Here is an 18,568-nt window from a genome sequence, read left to right on the forward strand (position 1 = left end):
TGTGTAGTGTTTGCCATTTTATTATTCATATTAGAGGCCTAGTGCATGAAATTCGTGCACTCGGGGGGAGACGGCTTGTGCCCTCTCGCAGTCCAGGGGCCTCGCTGCTGCTTAGCGCTGCTGTGGAGGTGGGAGAGGCTCTATGCTCGCCAGCTGTCAACCCAGCTTCTGGCTGAGCAGCGCTCCCCCTGTTGGAGCACACTGACCACCAGGGGGCAGCTCCTGCATTGAGCATCTGCCCCCTGGTAGTCAGTGTGCGTCATAGCAACCGGTCATTCCGCAGTTCGGTCTATTTGCATATTACCCTTTTATTATATAGGATTTTTAAATCTTTTTTTCTTCTATTCTTAAAGTAAGTCCCTTTAACATTTCTCCTAATACTGGTTTGGTGGTGGTGGTGCACTTTTAGCTTTGTCTTATCTTTTAAATTTTTACATTTTAAATTTATATTTATTGAATTTAGAGAGGGGGAAGAAAAGAGATAGAGAGATTTCGATTTGTTGTTCCACATATTTATGCATTCATTGGTTGATTCTTGTATGTGCCCTGACCTGAGGGCTAAACCTGCAACCTGGTCAGGGCTAAAACTTTGACTTCTTAACCCTACCAGACCTGAGGCTCTGAACCTAACTGTCCCCTATACCTGAGCTCCTGAGCATTAAAGAGAAAAAACCAACATGATATAAAAAATGTTAGTTACATGCAAACAAGTGGTTAGAATAAGATGGAACTTGGAGACATTGTAGAAAATAGGTCTACCTTTCATCTACCTTTCATCTAGCGCCAATATTTCACCTTTGTGAGGAAATTACCGAAAAATCAGTACAGCGGTCTGGTAGGGTTAAAAGCCATGATGAGGTCCTGTGGAGCTGATTGCTTGGTGACTCAACAAAGAAAATCCTTTGTGGGGTTGTTTTTTTTTTAAGATAAAAGGTTTGCGTATGTTGTGTTAATTTAATGAGTAGATATTTCATTGGAGTTTTGCTCATCCAACAGATATTTACTACATGGCAAGAACGATTTCATTTGTCCAACAAATGTTTATTTAGTGCCTTCTGTGTGCCAGGAACTGTTCTAAGTCCTGGATAGATAGCAGTTAACAAAATGGCTGTTCCTCTGTGTGTTTATATTTCAGCTAAGCTAACTCTTAACAGAACAACCCTTTTCATGTCTGTCTTCTTTGTCCCTAAGAGTACTACTGGTAGACTATGTTGTTTCTGTTGAGAACTTACTGAAAAAGGAATTTTTAAAATTTTTCAATAGGAAAAAATTTTGTTCAAAGGCAAGTGAAAGAGACTGATGGGTCACATTAGTGCCTGGGATTTGTTTGTATTTCTTTTTGTTCTTATCAGAGATCTGTCACGATGCTGGTGTGAGTTAGCAATGTTAGGTGGCAATGAAGTTCATTTTCTTAGTTGTTACTATGGAAATGCCTAAAGTATCTTTCTATTAGTTGTTTTGCTATATAATTACAAAAAATGCCTACTGAGGAAGACTGAAGAGTCATAGACAGTGATTCACCATTTGCTTTCTGTTAAATTTTCTCTCCAGTAAAATTGGCTCTCCACCCAAGACTCCTGCAAGCAGTGTAGCAGCTACCTCAGCTGGGCCCTCCAATGTTGGAACAGAACTGAACTCTGTGCCTCCAAAATCCAGCCCATTTATAACTAGAGTACCAGTATATCCTCAGCATTCTGAAAACATTCAGTATTTTCAAGATCCAAGAACTCAGATACCCTTTGAAGTCCCACAGTACCCACAGACAGGTAAGTAATTTTAGACAGTTCTAAGAAAAAAAGAAACTGTAATATAACATTTGTTGCCCTTAGATAAGTAAGTTAATAATTTATGTCTATCTAGAATATTTGCACTTAAAAAATAATCCTTTGGACTTCATGACCCCTAAATTTCTTTTTTGCCCTAAGAATATATAATTCTACATACAAATAGTTTTAGAGTTGTCATTCTTATGAACTAAATATAGGGTCCATAGAAGAGCTTCAGGGAGTTCTGTAAATCCCCTGAAATGATATACAAAATGTTTGATTTATATATTTAGGTGTAATTTTGGAAAGACAACACACAACTTATATAGATTTTGAAAAAGGTTTTAACCTCGGCTCCCAACAAGGTTAAGAATCGAAGATGTAATTATAATTACTTAATTCAAAACCTGTGGGAATAGATGCCCTAGAAGGAAATGTACCAACCATCTGTTAATAGCTGTATCATGTGTTTTTAGAGAACAAAGTAATGAATGTTAATGATTTTCATATAGTGGTGTCTTGAGAGGGTATAGCTTCTTTCAAAAGCAGGGGTAACTAAAATAAGGTCAAAGCTTATTTTATTTTCCCACATTAAAGATTGCTTTAGACTTAAACCATTATAAAATGTTGAATTTTACTAAGATTTTACTAAGATTACATTAAATATTCCTCTTTCCAATTTTTAAGGATACTACCCACCACCTCCAACGGTACCAGCTGGTGTGGCTCCCTGTGTTCCTCGCTTTGTGAGGTCCAATAATGTTCCAGAGTCCTCCCTCCCACCTGCTTCCATGCCATATGCCGATCATTACAGTACATTTTCCCCTCGAGATCGAATGAATTCTCCTTACCAACCTCCTCCTCCGCAGCCATATGGACCAGTTCCTCCAGTACCTTCTGGAATGTATGCTCCTGTGTACGACAGTAGGCGCATCTGGCGTCCACCTATGTACCAACGAGATGACATTATTAGAAGCAATTCTTTACCTCCTATGGATGTGATGCACTCGTCTGTCTATCAGACGTCTTTGCGAGAAAGATTTAACTCCTTAGATGGGTATTATTCAGTGGCTTGTCAGCAGCCAAGTGAACCAAGGACAACTGTGCCTTTACCAAGAGTAAGTGATGCTGTAGTGTAATGGCTAAGAACCCAATGTCTGGTGTCAAACCACCCAGGTATATATCCTCGCTCCTCCACTTACTATGTGACGTATGGAAGTTACTTGACTTCTCTATGTTAGTTTTTTCATCTGTTTGATGGAAATAATAGTAATACTTACCTCATAAGGCTGTTGTGAGGATTAAATCAGAAAAACAAAGCTCTTAGAACTGGACCTGATACATATTCATGCTCAGTAACTGTTGTTTGGATAGGAAACTGATGGGAAGATAAAAAGAAATCTTCAAAATACAGGAATAGGGTTTATTTTCAGTGTCCCCACATTCATACAAATGACTTTCCAAAACCCCAAAAGTGAGTGCTCAGATTTTACTTTAATATACCTTGACCCTTTCATTTAATTGTGTAAAGAATAGGCTAGGATGACTTCCCTATTGTATTTTTTGTCCCAAATATATAATAAATTGTTTACTTTATCTCCACAGAATATAATTAAATTTATTTACTGCTCCCTACATGATTAAGATTGTTTCTTTTATCCCCCCCCTTAGGATCCTTGTGGTCATTTGAAGACCAGTTGCGAGGAGCAGATAAGAAGAAAGCCAGAACAGTGGGCACAGTACCACACTCAGAAAGCACCTCTTGTCTCTCCAGCTCTTCCTGTGGCAACACAGTCTCCAACACCACCTTCTCCTCTGTTCAGTGTAGACTTTCGCGCTGACGTAAGCAAGGTTTCAATCACTTGATGCAGGGATAGGTCAAACAACTGACTTCAGAGCACTCGTTCAATCCAGGCTTAGCTATGGTGGCTATTCTGCACTGGTTTGGTTCACAGCTGAATTTAGTTCAACACGTTAAATTTGTAAGCATTATCGATAGATTTTATGAGACACTGAAGACCTTTAGGACACAGTCCCTTTTTCACCAAGAATTCAGAATCTTTTCAGCAATATAGTTCTCATTATTTTTTATGGTTTTTATTAATAATAGCATTTATATCTGCCATTTATTGAGCACCTACTTGTGCCAGACACTGTACTAAGCATTTACATAATGTTATTTAATTCTCACAAAAACCTTAGAAGGTAGGTGCTATCCATATTGTGCAGGTTAGGAATCCTACCCAGAGAAGTTAAGTAATTTGCCCAACTAATAAATTCAGTCTATAAGTAGCTGAGATTTGAATCTTGGTTTACCTGAGATATTTCTTCCCTACTTTACAAAAGGTGCAGAAATGCCTACTGTATTATTCATGGTGTTTTACATCACTGTAAATTATTGTTCTTGCCATCGCAAAACAAGTTTTTAATATAAAAAGTTTTTTGAGTCCCTTCCTTATGAAAACTTTTAAACAAAAGTAGAGAGAATATATAATAAACCCCGTGTGCCCTCACCTGGATTCCACAGTTACCAACTCAGTGAACCTTATTTGAACCGCCTCTTCCGAATGGATTATTTTGAAATAATCCTAGACATCAAATATTTTCATCCATGCACATTTCTTTTTTTAGCTTTACAAAAAATGTATTTATTGGTTTTAGAGAGGGAAGGAGAGCGAGAAACAGAGATTAATTGACCCATCTATTTTATGCATTCATTGGTTGATTCTTGTATGTGCTCTATCTGGGGATCAAACCTGCAACCTTGGTGTATTGGAACGATGCTCTAAGCAACTGAGCGACCCAGCCAGGGCCCATCCATGGATATTGCAATAAACTATTGAATTTTAAAACTAGATCCAAATTTTTTTCATCAAACTTAGACTTCTTTTCTTTTTTTAATATATTTTATTGATTTTTTACAGTTAGGAAGGGAAAGGGATAGAGAGTTAGAAACATCGACCAGCTGCCTCCTGCACACTCCCTACTGGGTATGTGCTCGCAACCAAGGTACATGCCCTTGACCGGAATCGAACCTGAGACCCTTGAGTCCGCAGGCTGACGCTCTTTTCATTGAGCCAAACCAGTTAGGGCCCAACTTAGACTTCTTAAGACCAGGTAAATATCTTGAAAACAGAGTGATAGATTTGCCACTTGCTTAATAATAGAAAACTGGATTTACATTTTTTATACTATGCTTTTGAAAGTATTTCCCTGAGACTCAGATCTGCTATTAGTAATATGACTTGGGATAAGTACTTTAATCTTTTTGGCCTTGAGTTTCTTATCTATCTAATTAATAAACTAGATTTAATGATTCTTTCAACTTTAGTATTCTTGTTCGACAGTTATCCTTATAGTCTCTCTAAAATTTATCCACTTCCCCTTCTAGATCCAGAGCCTTGTTTGCATTATTTTTGTTCTTTATTTAATACTGTATGGTTTATCGGTTATGTTTCCTTATTTCCTTATTCTTTTCTCCAAATGATAAACTACTTTAGGACATGGACTGTAATCTATGTGTATGTTTGTTTCCTTTTTTTTTCTTTTCTGGAGCACCTTATACCATGTTAGAGGCATGCTATAAATGATTTGTTGATTGGTTTTAATACTATCAGTCAGGGATTCCTAATGAGCACTTAAAGATAAAGTAAAAAGAGAAGGCATTCTATTTTCTATTACTAAATAATATAAAAACAACTAGTAAAAATACTGTGTGTTATTTATGACAGTTTTTTTAGTCACTGAAGTTTTAATTATTCACCTTGAAGTCCTCTGTATTCTATAGTAGTTGCTTAATAGTTACAAGTGTATAAATTTAAGGTTTTTTTACTAATTGGCTGTGCCTTTTTCTATTTTTTAATCAGCTCTCTGACAGTGTGAGTGGGACAAAATTTGAAGAAGACCATCTTTCCCATTATTCTCCCTGGTCTTGTGGCACCATAGGCTCCTGTATAAATGTCATTGATTCAGAGCCCAGAGATGTGATTGCTAATTCAAATGCTGTGTTAATGGTATGATTCCAGGGGCTGGGAGGCTATTACGCATGTTGACTCAGGTTTTAGAATGTTTGAATACTTTCATCTTCATTGTTGCTATAAGTCTGAACTGAATTGAATTTAATGTTTTAATTATTTGAGCCCAGTTTGATGGTTTAAAATAGATGTTGGATTGTCATTGAGATCTACAGCTAGTGTTGAATTTAGCAGAAAACTTAATTATATGTCTTCTGAAAGCATGTGCTTGTAATACTAGCTGAAGTAATTGCCAATAATCCTATTACTGATTTTCTTTGGTTTATGCAGGACCTAGACAGTGGAGATGTTAAGAGAAGAGTACATTTATTTGAAACTCAGAGAAGGACAAAAGAAGAAGACCCAATAATTCCTTTTAGTGATGGACCTATCATCTCAAAATGGGGTGCAATTTCCAGATCTTCCCGTACAGGTTACCATACCACGGATCCTGTCCAGGCCACTGCTTCCCAAGGAAGTGCGACTAAGCCCATCAGCATATCAGGTAACCCATTTAACTAATACCTCACCTGATATACTCTAGCACAGTGTTTTTGTTGTTGTTGTTTTGTTTTAATATATTTTTATTGATTTCAGAGAGGAAGGGAGAGAGAGAGAGAAACATCAATGATGAGAGAAAGTCATTGATCAGCTGTCGCCTGCACCCCCCTACCCCCACCCTGGGGATCTAGTTGGCAACCCGGGCATGTGCCCTTGATCAGAATTGAACCCAGGCTGCAGAACTTCAGTCTGCAGGCCGACGCTCTATCCACTGAGCCAAACCAGCTAGGGCAGCCCTGTTTTTTGAAATTTTATTTATTTATTTATTTATTTTCCCCATCACCATTTATCTATCACCTCTATGCCCGCTTTCACCTCCACTCCCACCCCCCACCCCACAGTTACCACACTGTTGTCTGTGTCCATGAGCTTTCTCTCTGTCTCTCTCTCTCTCTCTCTTTTTTTTTTTCATCTCAGTTCCTCCTATCTCCCATCCCCCAGGCTGTCTGCCTGCTCTTTATTTATGAGTCTGTCTCTATTTTGCTTGGTAGCTCAGTTTGTTCATTAAATTCCACATATGGTACTTGTCTTTCTCTAACTGGCCTATTTCACTTAGCATAATGTTCTGCAGGTCCATCCATGCTGTTGCAAAGGATAAAGTTTTCTTCAGCGGGTTTTTGTTGTTGTTTTGTTGTTATCTTTAGCATTTTTTTTTTAATCCTCAATTTAACAACTCAGAATTAAATGGTTTAGCCAGGAGAACATGGCTCGTTGGATAAAATATGGATCTTTTGAAAAGTATCCCATTCATGCCCTAACCAGTTTGGCTCAGTGGATAGAGCGTCGGCCTGCTGACTGAAGGGTCCTGGGTTCGATTCCGGTCAAGGGCACATGCCTGGGTTGCAGTCTCGATCCCCAGTCACAGGCGTGCAGAGGCAGTGGGACAAAATTTGAAGAAGACCATCTTTTCAGAATTCTCTCTCATCATTGATATTTCTATCTCTTCCTTCCTCTCTGAAATCAATAAAAACATATTAAAAATAATAATAAGTAAATCTTTTTTTAAAAAAGTATTCACATATAGATACTGATTTTTCACTTTTCTGGTCATTGTTTCTTTCTACATTTCTGTAGATTATGTCCCTTATGTCAATGCTGTTGATTCAAGGTGGAGTTCTTATGGTAGTGAGTCCACATCATCAGCACACTATATTGAACGGTAAGGTTACTCTTAATTCTTTAGGATTTTCAATTCTCAGACTTGTATATATTCTCAGAGTACAGATTCTATCCCCAATTATTCATAAAATGTGCTTTGCTAGTTTTAACTATGTAACAAATTTCTGAAAAAATATTTACTTTTACATTTGGAATGATGACTGAAATTTTCAGGATTGATCTGTTACATAAAACATATGTAGAATATACTTATTACTGCTTCACTTATTTCACTTTTATTACAATAAACATGTTTCTCTTTAAAGGGACAGATTCATTGTTACTGATTTATCTTGTCATAGAAAGCATTCCAGTACTGGAGACCTTTTAAGCATTGAACTTCAGCAGGTAGGTTCTGTGTCACTCAGCTTTGACTTTTTAAAAAATAGAATGGTGGTTGGAAGCTAACTTTATTTTTCACCCCCGTCTAGGCCAAGAGTAACTCATTGCTTCTTCAGAGGGAGGCCAATGCTCTGGCCATGCAACAGAAGTGGAATTCCCTGGATGAAGGCCGTCACCTTACCTTAAATCTACTAAGCAAGGAAATTGAATTGAGAAATGGAGAGGTAAAGAAAGTGAGCCTACCAGCTTCATGTGTAAATGGATTTGTTGTTTGCTGTTGCTGTGCATAGGTTTATGTCCTTAGTGCATTTTAGTGTGCCTTTTTCTTACATGCTTGCTTTTAAAACTTAATAGTAGCAATAAAATTGTGGTCCCAGATTTCTTAAATAATTTTTTAGATCAGTCATTGGGATTCCCACTTAAATTTAAAAGGGAAGCCCCCGTTTCCACAGGTATAAAATCGTTATTTTTTTTTACATTACAGAGTGATTATACAGAAGATGCAACTGATACTAAGCCTGATAGGGATATTGAATTAGAGCTATCGGCACTTGACACTGATGAACCTGATGGACAGAGTGAACAAATTGAAGTAAGTAACACAGGTAGATGTTTAGGAGGCTTTATTCCATTGGCAACTAAAATAAAATACTTATACTGAAGGATTAACCCTTTATTTTCTTAGGAGATCCTGGATATACAACTTGGTATCAGTTCTCAAAATGATCAGTTGCTGAATGGAACTGCAGTGGAAAATGGACATCCAGTCCAACCGCACCAAAAGGAGCCACTGGAGCAGAAGAGACAGAGTTTAGGTGAAGACCATGTGATTCTGTGAGTGTTAGACAGAAAATTCATAACCATGAATATGTAAAGTGAAATAGATGTGGTGTTTAATTCATTTTTGGCACTTTTTTATCCTGTGAGGGGAAGATCTTATGTAATGGGCAATGATTTTGGTCAGTCTAGATTTTTAGGAGAGAATAACTAAATTTGAACTAACAAAGTAGTCCATTTTAGTAGCCTGAAATTTCCTTTTTGGGGGGGTAAAAATTAGTCTCTGTGCTCTAGCATCAGGTTATACTCCTCAGTCTGATAGCCAATCTTATAAACTACAAAACGAAGAGTTAAAACCTATATGAAGGGTTTCCCTTTTTAAAAATCTTGGTACGAGAACTTGGTTTTAATATTGCCGCTGTGTATAATTACTGTAAAAAATATGGGCTAATCTTAAACTTGATAGTTTGTTAGCCTGAAATTACCCAGTATTTTTGTTATTGGAATAATAGAACATTTTTAGTGATCTCTGATACTTTCTAGTATTAAAGACATGCCTTCGAAGTTTGGTATAACTTTTCACATATGTATTAATTTTTCACTTAAAGCTAATTTGTTTTCAATGTCATTTATTTTTTTTTCTCAGGGAGGAGCAAAAAACAATTCTGCCGGTAACGGCTTGCTTTAGCCAGCCACTTCCAGTGTCCATTAGCAATGCAAGTTGCCTCCCCATCACCACATCTGTCAGCGTTGGCAACCTCATTCTGAAAACTCACGTTATGTCTGAAGATAAAAATGACTTTTTAAAACCTGTTGTTGCAAATGGGAAGATGATTAACAGCTGAAAGGAGATTCATCTTTCAAATTTGTGACCATACCATGGAAGCATTTACACTAGCTTTTTATATATATAATATATATTATATAATGTATATTTTTTTTAAAAAAAAGATATTACTGGGGGCATCCAGTTCCTGTGGACTCTTTGATACTTCAAGCCCTCTTGCATTAGCATTATGAAAAAAGAAAAAAAGAAAATTTACTAGGGTGTAACATGTTCACTTTCCAGAAGTGATTGGAATTTGGACATTTAACCTAAGCTTCAAGCAGCTTTTTATGAGTTTGTAGCAATCCGGTGCAGTAACTGAGCCATTTCCTATTTTAAATGGCTTCTATAGAAAATTAACAACTCAGTTATTAAACTAGCAGGATCCTACAATGATACATCTAGTGAAAGTAGACTTAATTAACTTATTTATTTCTATTTTATGTTTCACTAAGAGAAATTTCCATCTCATTCCAGCTGCTTTATTTATCTTTTTCATGGGACTTTGCATGAATTTTTTTATTTTTGTTTTTTACTTTGAAGAGTGGAGTTAGATGTTCTTACCATAGAATTTTGCAGGGTTATATACTAGCTTTCTTTACTGCATTATATGTAGGATTGTGGTGCAGTGCTTTTATCTGTAGCATTTAAATTTTTTTTAATTTTCCATTTTTCAATAATAGTTTCTGCTTTGTTAATATTTATACACAGGCTACTTGTTGAAGTAATTAAATATATAACCAAGTGCCTAAGTCTTTCAGCTGATGTACTAGATATTAAATTCTCCTAAGTTATGCAGAATCGTTTTTACAATTTTGATAAATTATGCACTAATGTAATGGCAGTTTTTTAAAATGCAGATTTAAGCCTGTACATTATTGATTCTGATGACTTGGCAAAAGAATCAGGTGCTTTCAGCTTTCTTGAGAAAACCCTGTATGTAGCGTTTGCACTGACTAACAAGATGGTATTGCTGGGTTTTTAATTTAAACTAATTATTTTGGATGTTCATTGCATTATCTTGGTTAAATATTGTTTATTGTTACTTGATGTTGGGGTTTAATTTTCCCTTTTGTTTTTTTTTTTTTTACTGTTAGGTTGATAAGACTATGAACCATGTAATAATAGAACATTGGCTAACCTTTATTCATACTTAAAAACATGAATAATTTCTGCCCTGCTAACATGTGACTGAAAGTGTTTTGACTTGGCATCTGAAAGTATGCAGTATATTCAACTAGGCATACCCCAGATTTTTTGGAGGTATTTTATTAAAACCTAAATTTCAGTCAACATGTGAAAGCAAAAGCTGGGCATTCCTTCCTGGTGATCTTACCTATGGTTTTTTTTTCCCCATTTCTTTAAGATTAGTTTGACTTTTATTACTATTTTTTTAATTAACTTCTGTGAAGTTGTTTACTCTGAAAATTGTACTGGAATATTTTAAGCCAAGCTGATCTTTCACCAGGTGTACTGTATGTAAGGGCTTTTCCTGCTAGCAAAATGCTTAAACAGGATCATGTTATTGGTCGTCTGAGCTATTTAGTTGTTTTACAAAACCACAGCATTGTATCAGATAAGATTTTGATAAAAAGTTTTGTGCGCATTTCCAGGGGCGGGAGGGTTCACATTTCCCTGAAATTTCTTGATCAGAATGAGTAAATACTGGTGTTTGATACCTGTCTTAATGAACATGCTCATAAGGTGACTGATAAGTTGTAAATATACCTGAGAAACAAAGGGGTAGTTTTGATATTCTGGTGTCAGTATGGAAGATCTTACACATTTATTTAATACTCAACTGTATGAAGATGTTTGTAACATAACAGCACAGTAGCCTTGACTTAGTTTCCTTCGGTTATTAGTACTGTACTTTTTTGCCATGGCCAGTGCTCCCTATCCCTACAAAGACATTTTATTTATTTCACTCTGTAACCTGAAATGCATAGGAACAAGAGTTTTAAACCATGTTACATTAACTTATTTCTGACGTTATAAATTAGCCTAGGATATTACAGGAACATGATTGTTATGTAATTTATATCAGAACCTTTCTATAAATATGCGCTTATTACATTTGAAATGCTTCCAATGTACTTTATTTGCTGTTTGTGTTTCCAAAAAGGATATGCAAACCATAATGTCTATTTCATGGATATTTAAATAGTGAGATCTTCCATGTTGAAGGTAATGTATTTTTTTTTAAGATTTAAAAATTGCTATTTTGTTACAAAATAGATACCTATTAACAGTTGGAGAGCTCCTTATGTGCCCTCAGGGAAAGAACCCTCTGTGCAACAGAACTACGCAAAACATCTTCAGCACGCTCTGAGGGTGGATATATACTACATAAATTGATCTTGTGTATTTAACCATATCTTTTTAATTTTAAAATCAAGATTTTGAAACGTGGTTGTGCTCTTCTGGAGGGGGTTGGGATAAACTGCTTAGGTGTTTGCCTACTTGTCCAGTGAAATTACATTTGCATCAGTGTATTTTATATACCTGCCAACCTTATTGGTATGTCTCAGAACATTAATATTAAAATAATGCTTGTCTTGCAGCAGGTGATCCCATAAAACAATAACTCCCTGTTCTTAAAAACTTACTCTCATTCTCACTAACAACATAGGAATTGTTTCTGTGTGGGATTATTCTGTATGGCATTCTTTCTGTAGTAGCCATCTTGTTTCTCATGGGTTTAATGTGAAGTAAAGACATTGGTTCTCTGCCACTTTAGAAGAAAGTTCAGTTTATCTGATCCTTCTTCAAAATGGTACCTGCTGATGCCATAGAAGAAAAAACACAAATCAGACATAAGATGTGACTTTTTAAAATTGGGGGCCATCCCTGCCATTTGACCTTTTTACCAACATGTGATGTATGTATGTTAGAAATCAAAGGATATAAAGCATTTGGAGAAGAAATTTATAATATTGGTGACTAAACTACATGTGTTACCTATGCTGTAATCAGAAAACAGTAGTCTGAGGTCTGGAAAGTGGGAAATGGTGTTTTGTTTGTTTGTTTGTTGGGTTTTGTTTGTCCACTGTTTATGTTTTTGTTTTTCAATTTCTAAGTCCCATTCTGAAGTCCATGTGCCTCATTTAGATACTGTGAATGTAGCATCAGTAGTTCTCTTTTGTTGTTTAATTTCATTTTGTAAATTCTGAGGAAGTCACACATGTATTTCTGAACAAAGCAGATTTCCTTGTCTTTGCTGCCATGACTTCATCTTTCAATACCACCTGATACACCACTGTCGTGCATGAAAGTTGTGTATTGTATTTTCAAGAGAAGGTACTTCATTGGGTCAGTGGCCCTGATTTTTTCATAGAAGCAATTTATTCTCAAAAGAGAATGAAAGAAACCTAATCTAGGGCTGAAAATTTCCATTAGTGTGGATGTAGTCACTTTCACTCAAATTTTAAGTTCTTAGTAGTGGGGCAAAAGTAAGCTCACAGTTGATCATAGAAATCTGTGAACAACTGTAAACTTACTTTTGCCCCACCCTGTTACATAAAGCACATTCCAATTTTATATGCTACCTTGAGAAAATTACAGGATGCACAGCAGTTTGTAGGAATTTAAAATAGGATCATTTAAACATTTGAAAACATTTTTTTAAAAACCATCTAACTTGCTTTTCTTTTTCTTTTCTTATTTTTCTTTCTTTTTTTTTTTTTTTTTTTGGATTTTAGATGTTAAAGTCATGGTTATCTTGTTAATGGGTGGAATTTGTGATGATCAGATTCAGCATGTGATTTCAACTTTGAATCTGAATATTTCTTCCCTAGTTTCTTTGAGTCATTTTCTGAGCAGACTGTCACCAGTATTGGTGACTAGTCATTACAGGGGAAAGTTACACTGCAACTATGTATTAGTTAACTGGAAGAACTTGTCTTGTGTTTTAGAGAATGAAGAGTGTTGATGGGATCACTTACTGTAACTCCTATATAAGAACCCCTTCTGCAAGCAGAACAAAAATTAATATGCTCAAGGAGTATCCCCTTTTCTGGATAAATTGAATAAATTTGCTAGTTACTTCTTTATACTAGCGGTTTCTTTGTATCCCTTTGCTGGCGAGGGAATACAAGGTATCAAGGCCCCTGGTCAGAGCACTCTACATTTGAGTGGATCTTATTTTTACTCCAAGAGCAGTTATTCCCCCAAGTCCAAAATTGGCAGTTGTGGTTTTTGTTTTATATAAAAATTTAAAAATATCTTCAAACCAGTGGAACACAGACACTGGCTGCACTTAGTACTGCCAAAAGACAAGGTCATTTGCATATATTCCATGGATCTGTCAAGAATTAGGCCTCACTTTATAACCCAAGGCATGGAAGTGCATGCATTCTCTTAGCTGGGCAAACAATTATACTGTAGTTGTGATACAACACATGTGGCTTTTATTTGTACTGCACATATCCACTGTACAGCCACTTGGGAGTATCGTGGTTAGCTTACAGCAACTGCTGTCTGCGTTTATACTGTTTATTGCATATTCTTTTCCCTGGAAGTGAAAGAGAAATGTTTTTCTTGTTGCATTGATTACATTTTATAAATTTGCTTAGCTGGAAAGTTTGGGAAAAGAGGCCTGTTTGTCAATTGTACAACCGATTGTGAAGCTCTAGTGTGAATATTTTTACGTCTGTATTAGACATTTTCTTTGCAAATCTATTGTTCGATTGAAATGTAAATGAAATTAAAGATGGTGTACACCCATCATGTAAAAAGCAGGCACCATCTCTAAGATGGATTTAATGCTCATTTTTAAGGCATATACTCAGCTTCTATTTAAAACTATAATTTAAAATAATTCTGTACAATGAAATGGGGAATATATATGGGAATAAATTCTATTCCATTTATTTCAATTTGAATTTCCAAATTGTAACGTTTCCCTTTGTGCTATAGGAATAGGATTAAGTGGGGGAAGGCTGGGACTTATAAGGCCTGTATATGGGGGGAGGGCAGAGATGGAACAATGAGGGTTGTGATGGTAGTGAATAGCGAAGAGTGAATTCTGTGTGTTTTTTCTGTAGGACTGAAGTGATGAGATATTAGCTTTGGCTGTTCACAGAATAGAGCATCATGATTTTCAGTGTTTGAGAGAAAATTGATGGAAAAAGTTTGCAGTACTTGACATGTATTTGCATGCACAAAATAAAATTATTTGTCCACCTTAAAAGTTGTTTTGTTTAGTGTCAATATTAAGTTTTTGATACATTCTAGTTATCTTGATTTCCTTGGTATATTTTTTGGCTTAACTAAACTCTCAGATACTTCTTAAGTTGAGATTTATATATGTATACATCATTGGGAAGGATCTGAAAGAAAGGAATAGACCAGAGAGGTTGAAATATTCCTAAATTCGATCAGTCACGTCATTTATTCAGTGGGAGATGAGAACAAAGATAATACTAGCAGTTCAAGGTATTGAACTCACAATATTTATTCTAGTGGAGAAAAATACACAGATAATTAATACAAAGCAATGTATTGTAGAAGTGGGAAGACAGTGCTGTGGAATCTCAGAAAATGGCCATTTTTACTGGGCCTTGACTAGTTTAATTCATTCACTTGGCTGATATATTTGAAGCCCCTGTCTGTACTGGTCTTTAAGGTTAAAGGTTAATGAAATGTGAGCCCTTTCTCTAGAAGCTCACTGTGTGAAAAAGGAAAGACCAATCTGAATAACCAGCTCAGTGAACTATGTTCCAATGTAGGGTGTGGGGAAACTCCAAAAGGGAAATCGTGAGACAGGTGGTAGCAGTGGTAAACTGGAGGAGGTACTTTGAAAAATGACCTTGGGCTAGACTTTGAAGGCTGAATAATATTTCACCAAGCAAAGATAAGAGGAGAAAACAGCCCTTCACTGTAGTTATGATCCCTTTTTTTATATTTGAGCAGTTGACTTACCCAAGACCTCAAAACTAGAAAGTAGTGGAATGAGAATTCTGATTCAAGTCTGTCCTTGCTCTACTTCCCAGAGGGGGTGGTGGTACGGTGGTGGTGGTGGTGGTGATAACCTATTTTAGCCATAAATGTTACTGTGGAAGGAATGTTTAAGGAATAGCTTACCTAACCTCTTAGAGCACTTAATATGTTACAGACACAGTTTTAAGGGCTGTAGGTATATTACAATCTATTACCATTGCCATCATTTTACAGATGAGAAAACTGAGTTAGAGTCCTTAAAGAATTTGCCCAGGGTCGTACAGCTAGATGAGGTAGGTAGGGCCCTCTATGAAGGACATTGAACATCATACTAAAGACACCACTAGGGAGTCCTGGAAGTTAGATGATCTGAACAACTTGGGGTGTTAGAATGATCCCTTTGGCAGTGGTGTGAGTTGAAGCTGGAGATACACTAGCAGGGAGGCCATGTCAGTGTAAGTGTAGAGCATGACCAAAGCGAGGATGGAGGGAAAGAGATGGGTTTGAAAAGAGGGAGAGAGTAATTGATGGGATTTATTGTAGAGAGCATATCAGACATCTACACATTATTGTGGATTAAATTTGGCTTAGAATCCCAGACCTCACTGCTGAGAACACACGGTTATTTGTGAAACATGTAACCCTGGACTGACGACTGAAATCGGCAAGAAGAGGAAGAACCATGGATAGTTGATCCAGGCAAAAGAGAGGCAACGTAATGAAGGAAATGAAATTCCAGGAAGGTTTTATTTCCTGTATCGTTAATAGCCAAGTAGTGATCATGCAAAGACTACATTTTTTTAATTCCTTATTGTTGAAAATATTACATATGTCCCCTTTCCCCCATTGTCCTCTCCCGGCCTACCCCCACCCCCCAGCCAGGCCTTCAGCCCCCTCTTGTCTGTGTTCATTGGTTATAGTTACATGCATACAAGTTCTTTGGTTGATCCTTTACTCTCCCCCACCCCTCCCTGGCCCATCCTCCCCTGCCTTCCCTCTGAGGTTTGACGGTCTGTTCGATGCTTCTCTGTCTCTGGGTCTCTTTTTGTTCATCAGTTTATGTTAGGTCCAACCTGCACCTTACAATCACCTCAGGATGTTTTAAAAATCCCAAACCCAGATCACACCCCAGACCGATTAAATCACAGTCTCCAGGGGTGGAGCCAGGCCTTAGTCCTTTGGAAGCTCCAGAGGTGCTCCCAAAGTGCAGAAAGGTTTGGGAACCACTGCCGTAATGAATGTAGAAGGGCTGGGGGCCTGTCTCCGCTCAAGTGCATTAAAAACATCCGTCATCAAGTGTCCAGGGCCATGCCGTCTTCAGAGACCCATTCAACAAGTAATTTTGAGAATGAGCTATGTACTAGGCAGTAGGGACGCAGGAGTGAACTAGTCCCTCACCTCGTGAAACTTAGAGTTGGAGGGACAGACAAGAAGTAAATAAAAGGTGTATGTAGATACTGAGAAATAATACAACCAGAATGAATATAATGCAACCAGATGGTGAGCTTTCGTCAGGTGGGAGTGGTCATTCTCAGCGCTGTGGACAGTGTAGGTAGGACAGTCTATTAAACATCAATCTCCATTGGATCTCTAACAAACAGCTCCCACTGAACACATTCAAACCTCCGTTTCTGCTCTTCCTCCGCTCCCCAGGCTGTCCCTCCGTCCTCAGGCTACCGATTTCCCTGTGGAGAGGTTCATGGAAAAATTACTGCTGAGCCAGGCAAGCTGCAAGGTTATCAAGGGACCACATGTATTGGACCCGCATGGCTGGGGAAACTCTCCATTGGGTGTCCTCAAGCCGTATCAGTGACCGCTGCCCCTCCAATGCCGTCTACTGAGAAAGCTTATCGTTGTGCTCACTGCAAAGCACAGATGCTTAATGGAATTCTGTTCATTACTGCAAGGCAAGAAGGGTGAATTGGGAGCTGAGAGGCAATGAATTGTTTATGGAGACAGGAGCCATTAGAAGCTGCCTGCCTTAGCCCTCTATCTATTACGGAAATTGAATTCATTATGAAAACCTTCCCACAAAGCAAACTCTGGGCCCGGATGGTGTCACAGGTGAATTCTATTAAACATTTAAAGAAGAAAAACACCAATTTACAGAAACTTGCAGAAAATAGAGGAGGAGGGAACTTCCTAACTGGTTGTATTAGATCAATATAACCTTGGTACCAAAACGAGACAATGACAATACCAAAAAATGCAAAATTACAGAGCAGTATTTTTGGAACAGAATAGGTTAATATTTTCAGATGATTAAAAATTGCACATATGGCCCTGGCCAGTGTGGCTCAGTTGCTTGGACATCACAAAGTTGCCAATTTGATTCCCAGTAAGAGTACATGTCTGGGTTGTGGGCTCAATCTCTGATAGAGGGCATGCAGGAGGCAGCCAATCAATGTTTTGCTCTCACATCAATGTTTCTCCCTCCTCTAAAAATATATATATGTTTAATTATACATATTAAGTTATATAAAAAGTCCCCTGATTCTCATCTGTCCTTCAAAAGTAACTTTTAAAAAATTTCTTATACATAGTTTTTCCAGCCCTAACCGGTTTGGCTCAGTGGATAGAGCATCGGCCTGTGGACTCAAGGGTCCCGGGTTCGATTCTGGTCAAGGGCATGTACCTTGGTTGCGGGCACATCCCCAGTGGGGAGTGTGGCAGGAGGCAGCTGATAGATGTTTCTCTCTCATCGATGTTTCTAACTCTCTATCCCTCTCCCTTCCTCTCTCTAAAAAATCAATAAAAAACAAACATATTTATATTTTTTTTTCCAGTGATTTTCTTTATGCATATATAAGCAAAAATTTGTTCATATATTTTTATGCAAAAGACACCTTGCTTTTTAAAAAAGTGAATAATATATTCATGCAAGTATGTCTATATCAGTGGTTCTTAACCTTCTGGCCCTTTAAATACAGTTCCTCATGTTGTGACCCAACCATAAAATTATTTTTGTTGCTACTTCATAACTGTAATGTTGCTGCTGTTATGAACCGTAATGTAAATATCTGATATGCAGGATTCTCTTAGGCGACCCCTGTGAAAGGGTCCTTCGACTGCCAAAGGGGTCGCGACCCACAGGTTGAGAACCTCTGGTCTAAATGAACTCCCAGGATGGAATTGCTGGCTAAAGGTATACTTTTGCAATACTTTTGCAATACTGATAGATATTT

At 37.3% G+C, this 18,568-nt stretch overlaps 1 protein-coding gene across 7 annotated transcripts in view; it reads left to right on the top strand.

Moving 5' to 3' along the window:
- RC3H2 (ring finger and CCCH-type domains 2) overlaps positions 1–17,447 on the top strand; it is a 44,979-nt gene extending 27,532 nt beyond the window's left edge. For 3 of the 7 annotated variants that reach the window (XM_036329729.1, XM_036329724.1, XM_036329730.1), the window contains 11 exons: positions 1,552–1,766; positions 2,454–2,884; positions 3,438–3,608; positions 5,633–5,779; positions 6,071–6,284; positions 7,415–7,499; positions 7,765–7,846; positions 7,930–8,064; positions 8,325–8,432; positions 8,526–8,674; positions 9,264–14,634. In XM_036329729.1, coding sequence (XP_036185622.1) covers positions 1,552–1,766; positions 2,454–2,884; positions 3,438–3,608; positions 5,633–5,779; positions 6,071–6,284; positions 7,415–7,499; positions 7,765–7,846; positions 7,930–8,064; positions 8,325–8,432; positions 8,526–8,674; positions 9,264–9,462 — 1,936 coding nt within the window. In that variant the 3' untranslated portion in view covers positions 9,463–14,634. Of the gene's footprint in view, positions 1–1,551; positions 1,767–2,453; positions 2,885–3,437; positions 3,609–5,632; positions 5,780–6,070; positions 6,285–7,414; positions 7,500–7,764; positions 7,847–7,929; positions 8,065–8,324; positions 8,433–8,525; positions 8,675–9,263; positions 14,635–17,036 lie in introns of those variants that run through there. The other 4 variants (XM_036329726.1, XM_036329728.1, XM_036329725.1 and 1 more) reach the window with 4 other exon arrangements.
- Positions 17,448–18,568: the final 1,121 nt, after the last annotated feature.

This window comes from Myotis myotis, unplaced genomic scaffold (genome assembly GCF_014108235.1).
Source record: "Myotis myotis isolate mMyoMyo1 unplaced genomic scaffold, mMyoMyo1.p scaffold_m19_p_12, whole genome shotgun sequence".
Classification (NCBI taxonomy): Eukaryota; Metazoa; Chordata; class Mammalia; order Chiroptera; family Vespertilionidae; genus Myotis; species Myotis myotis.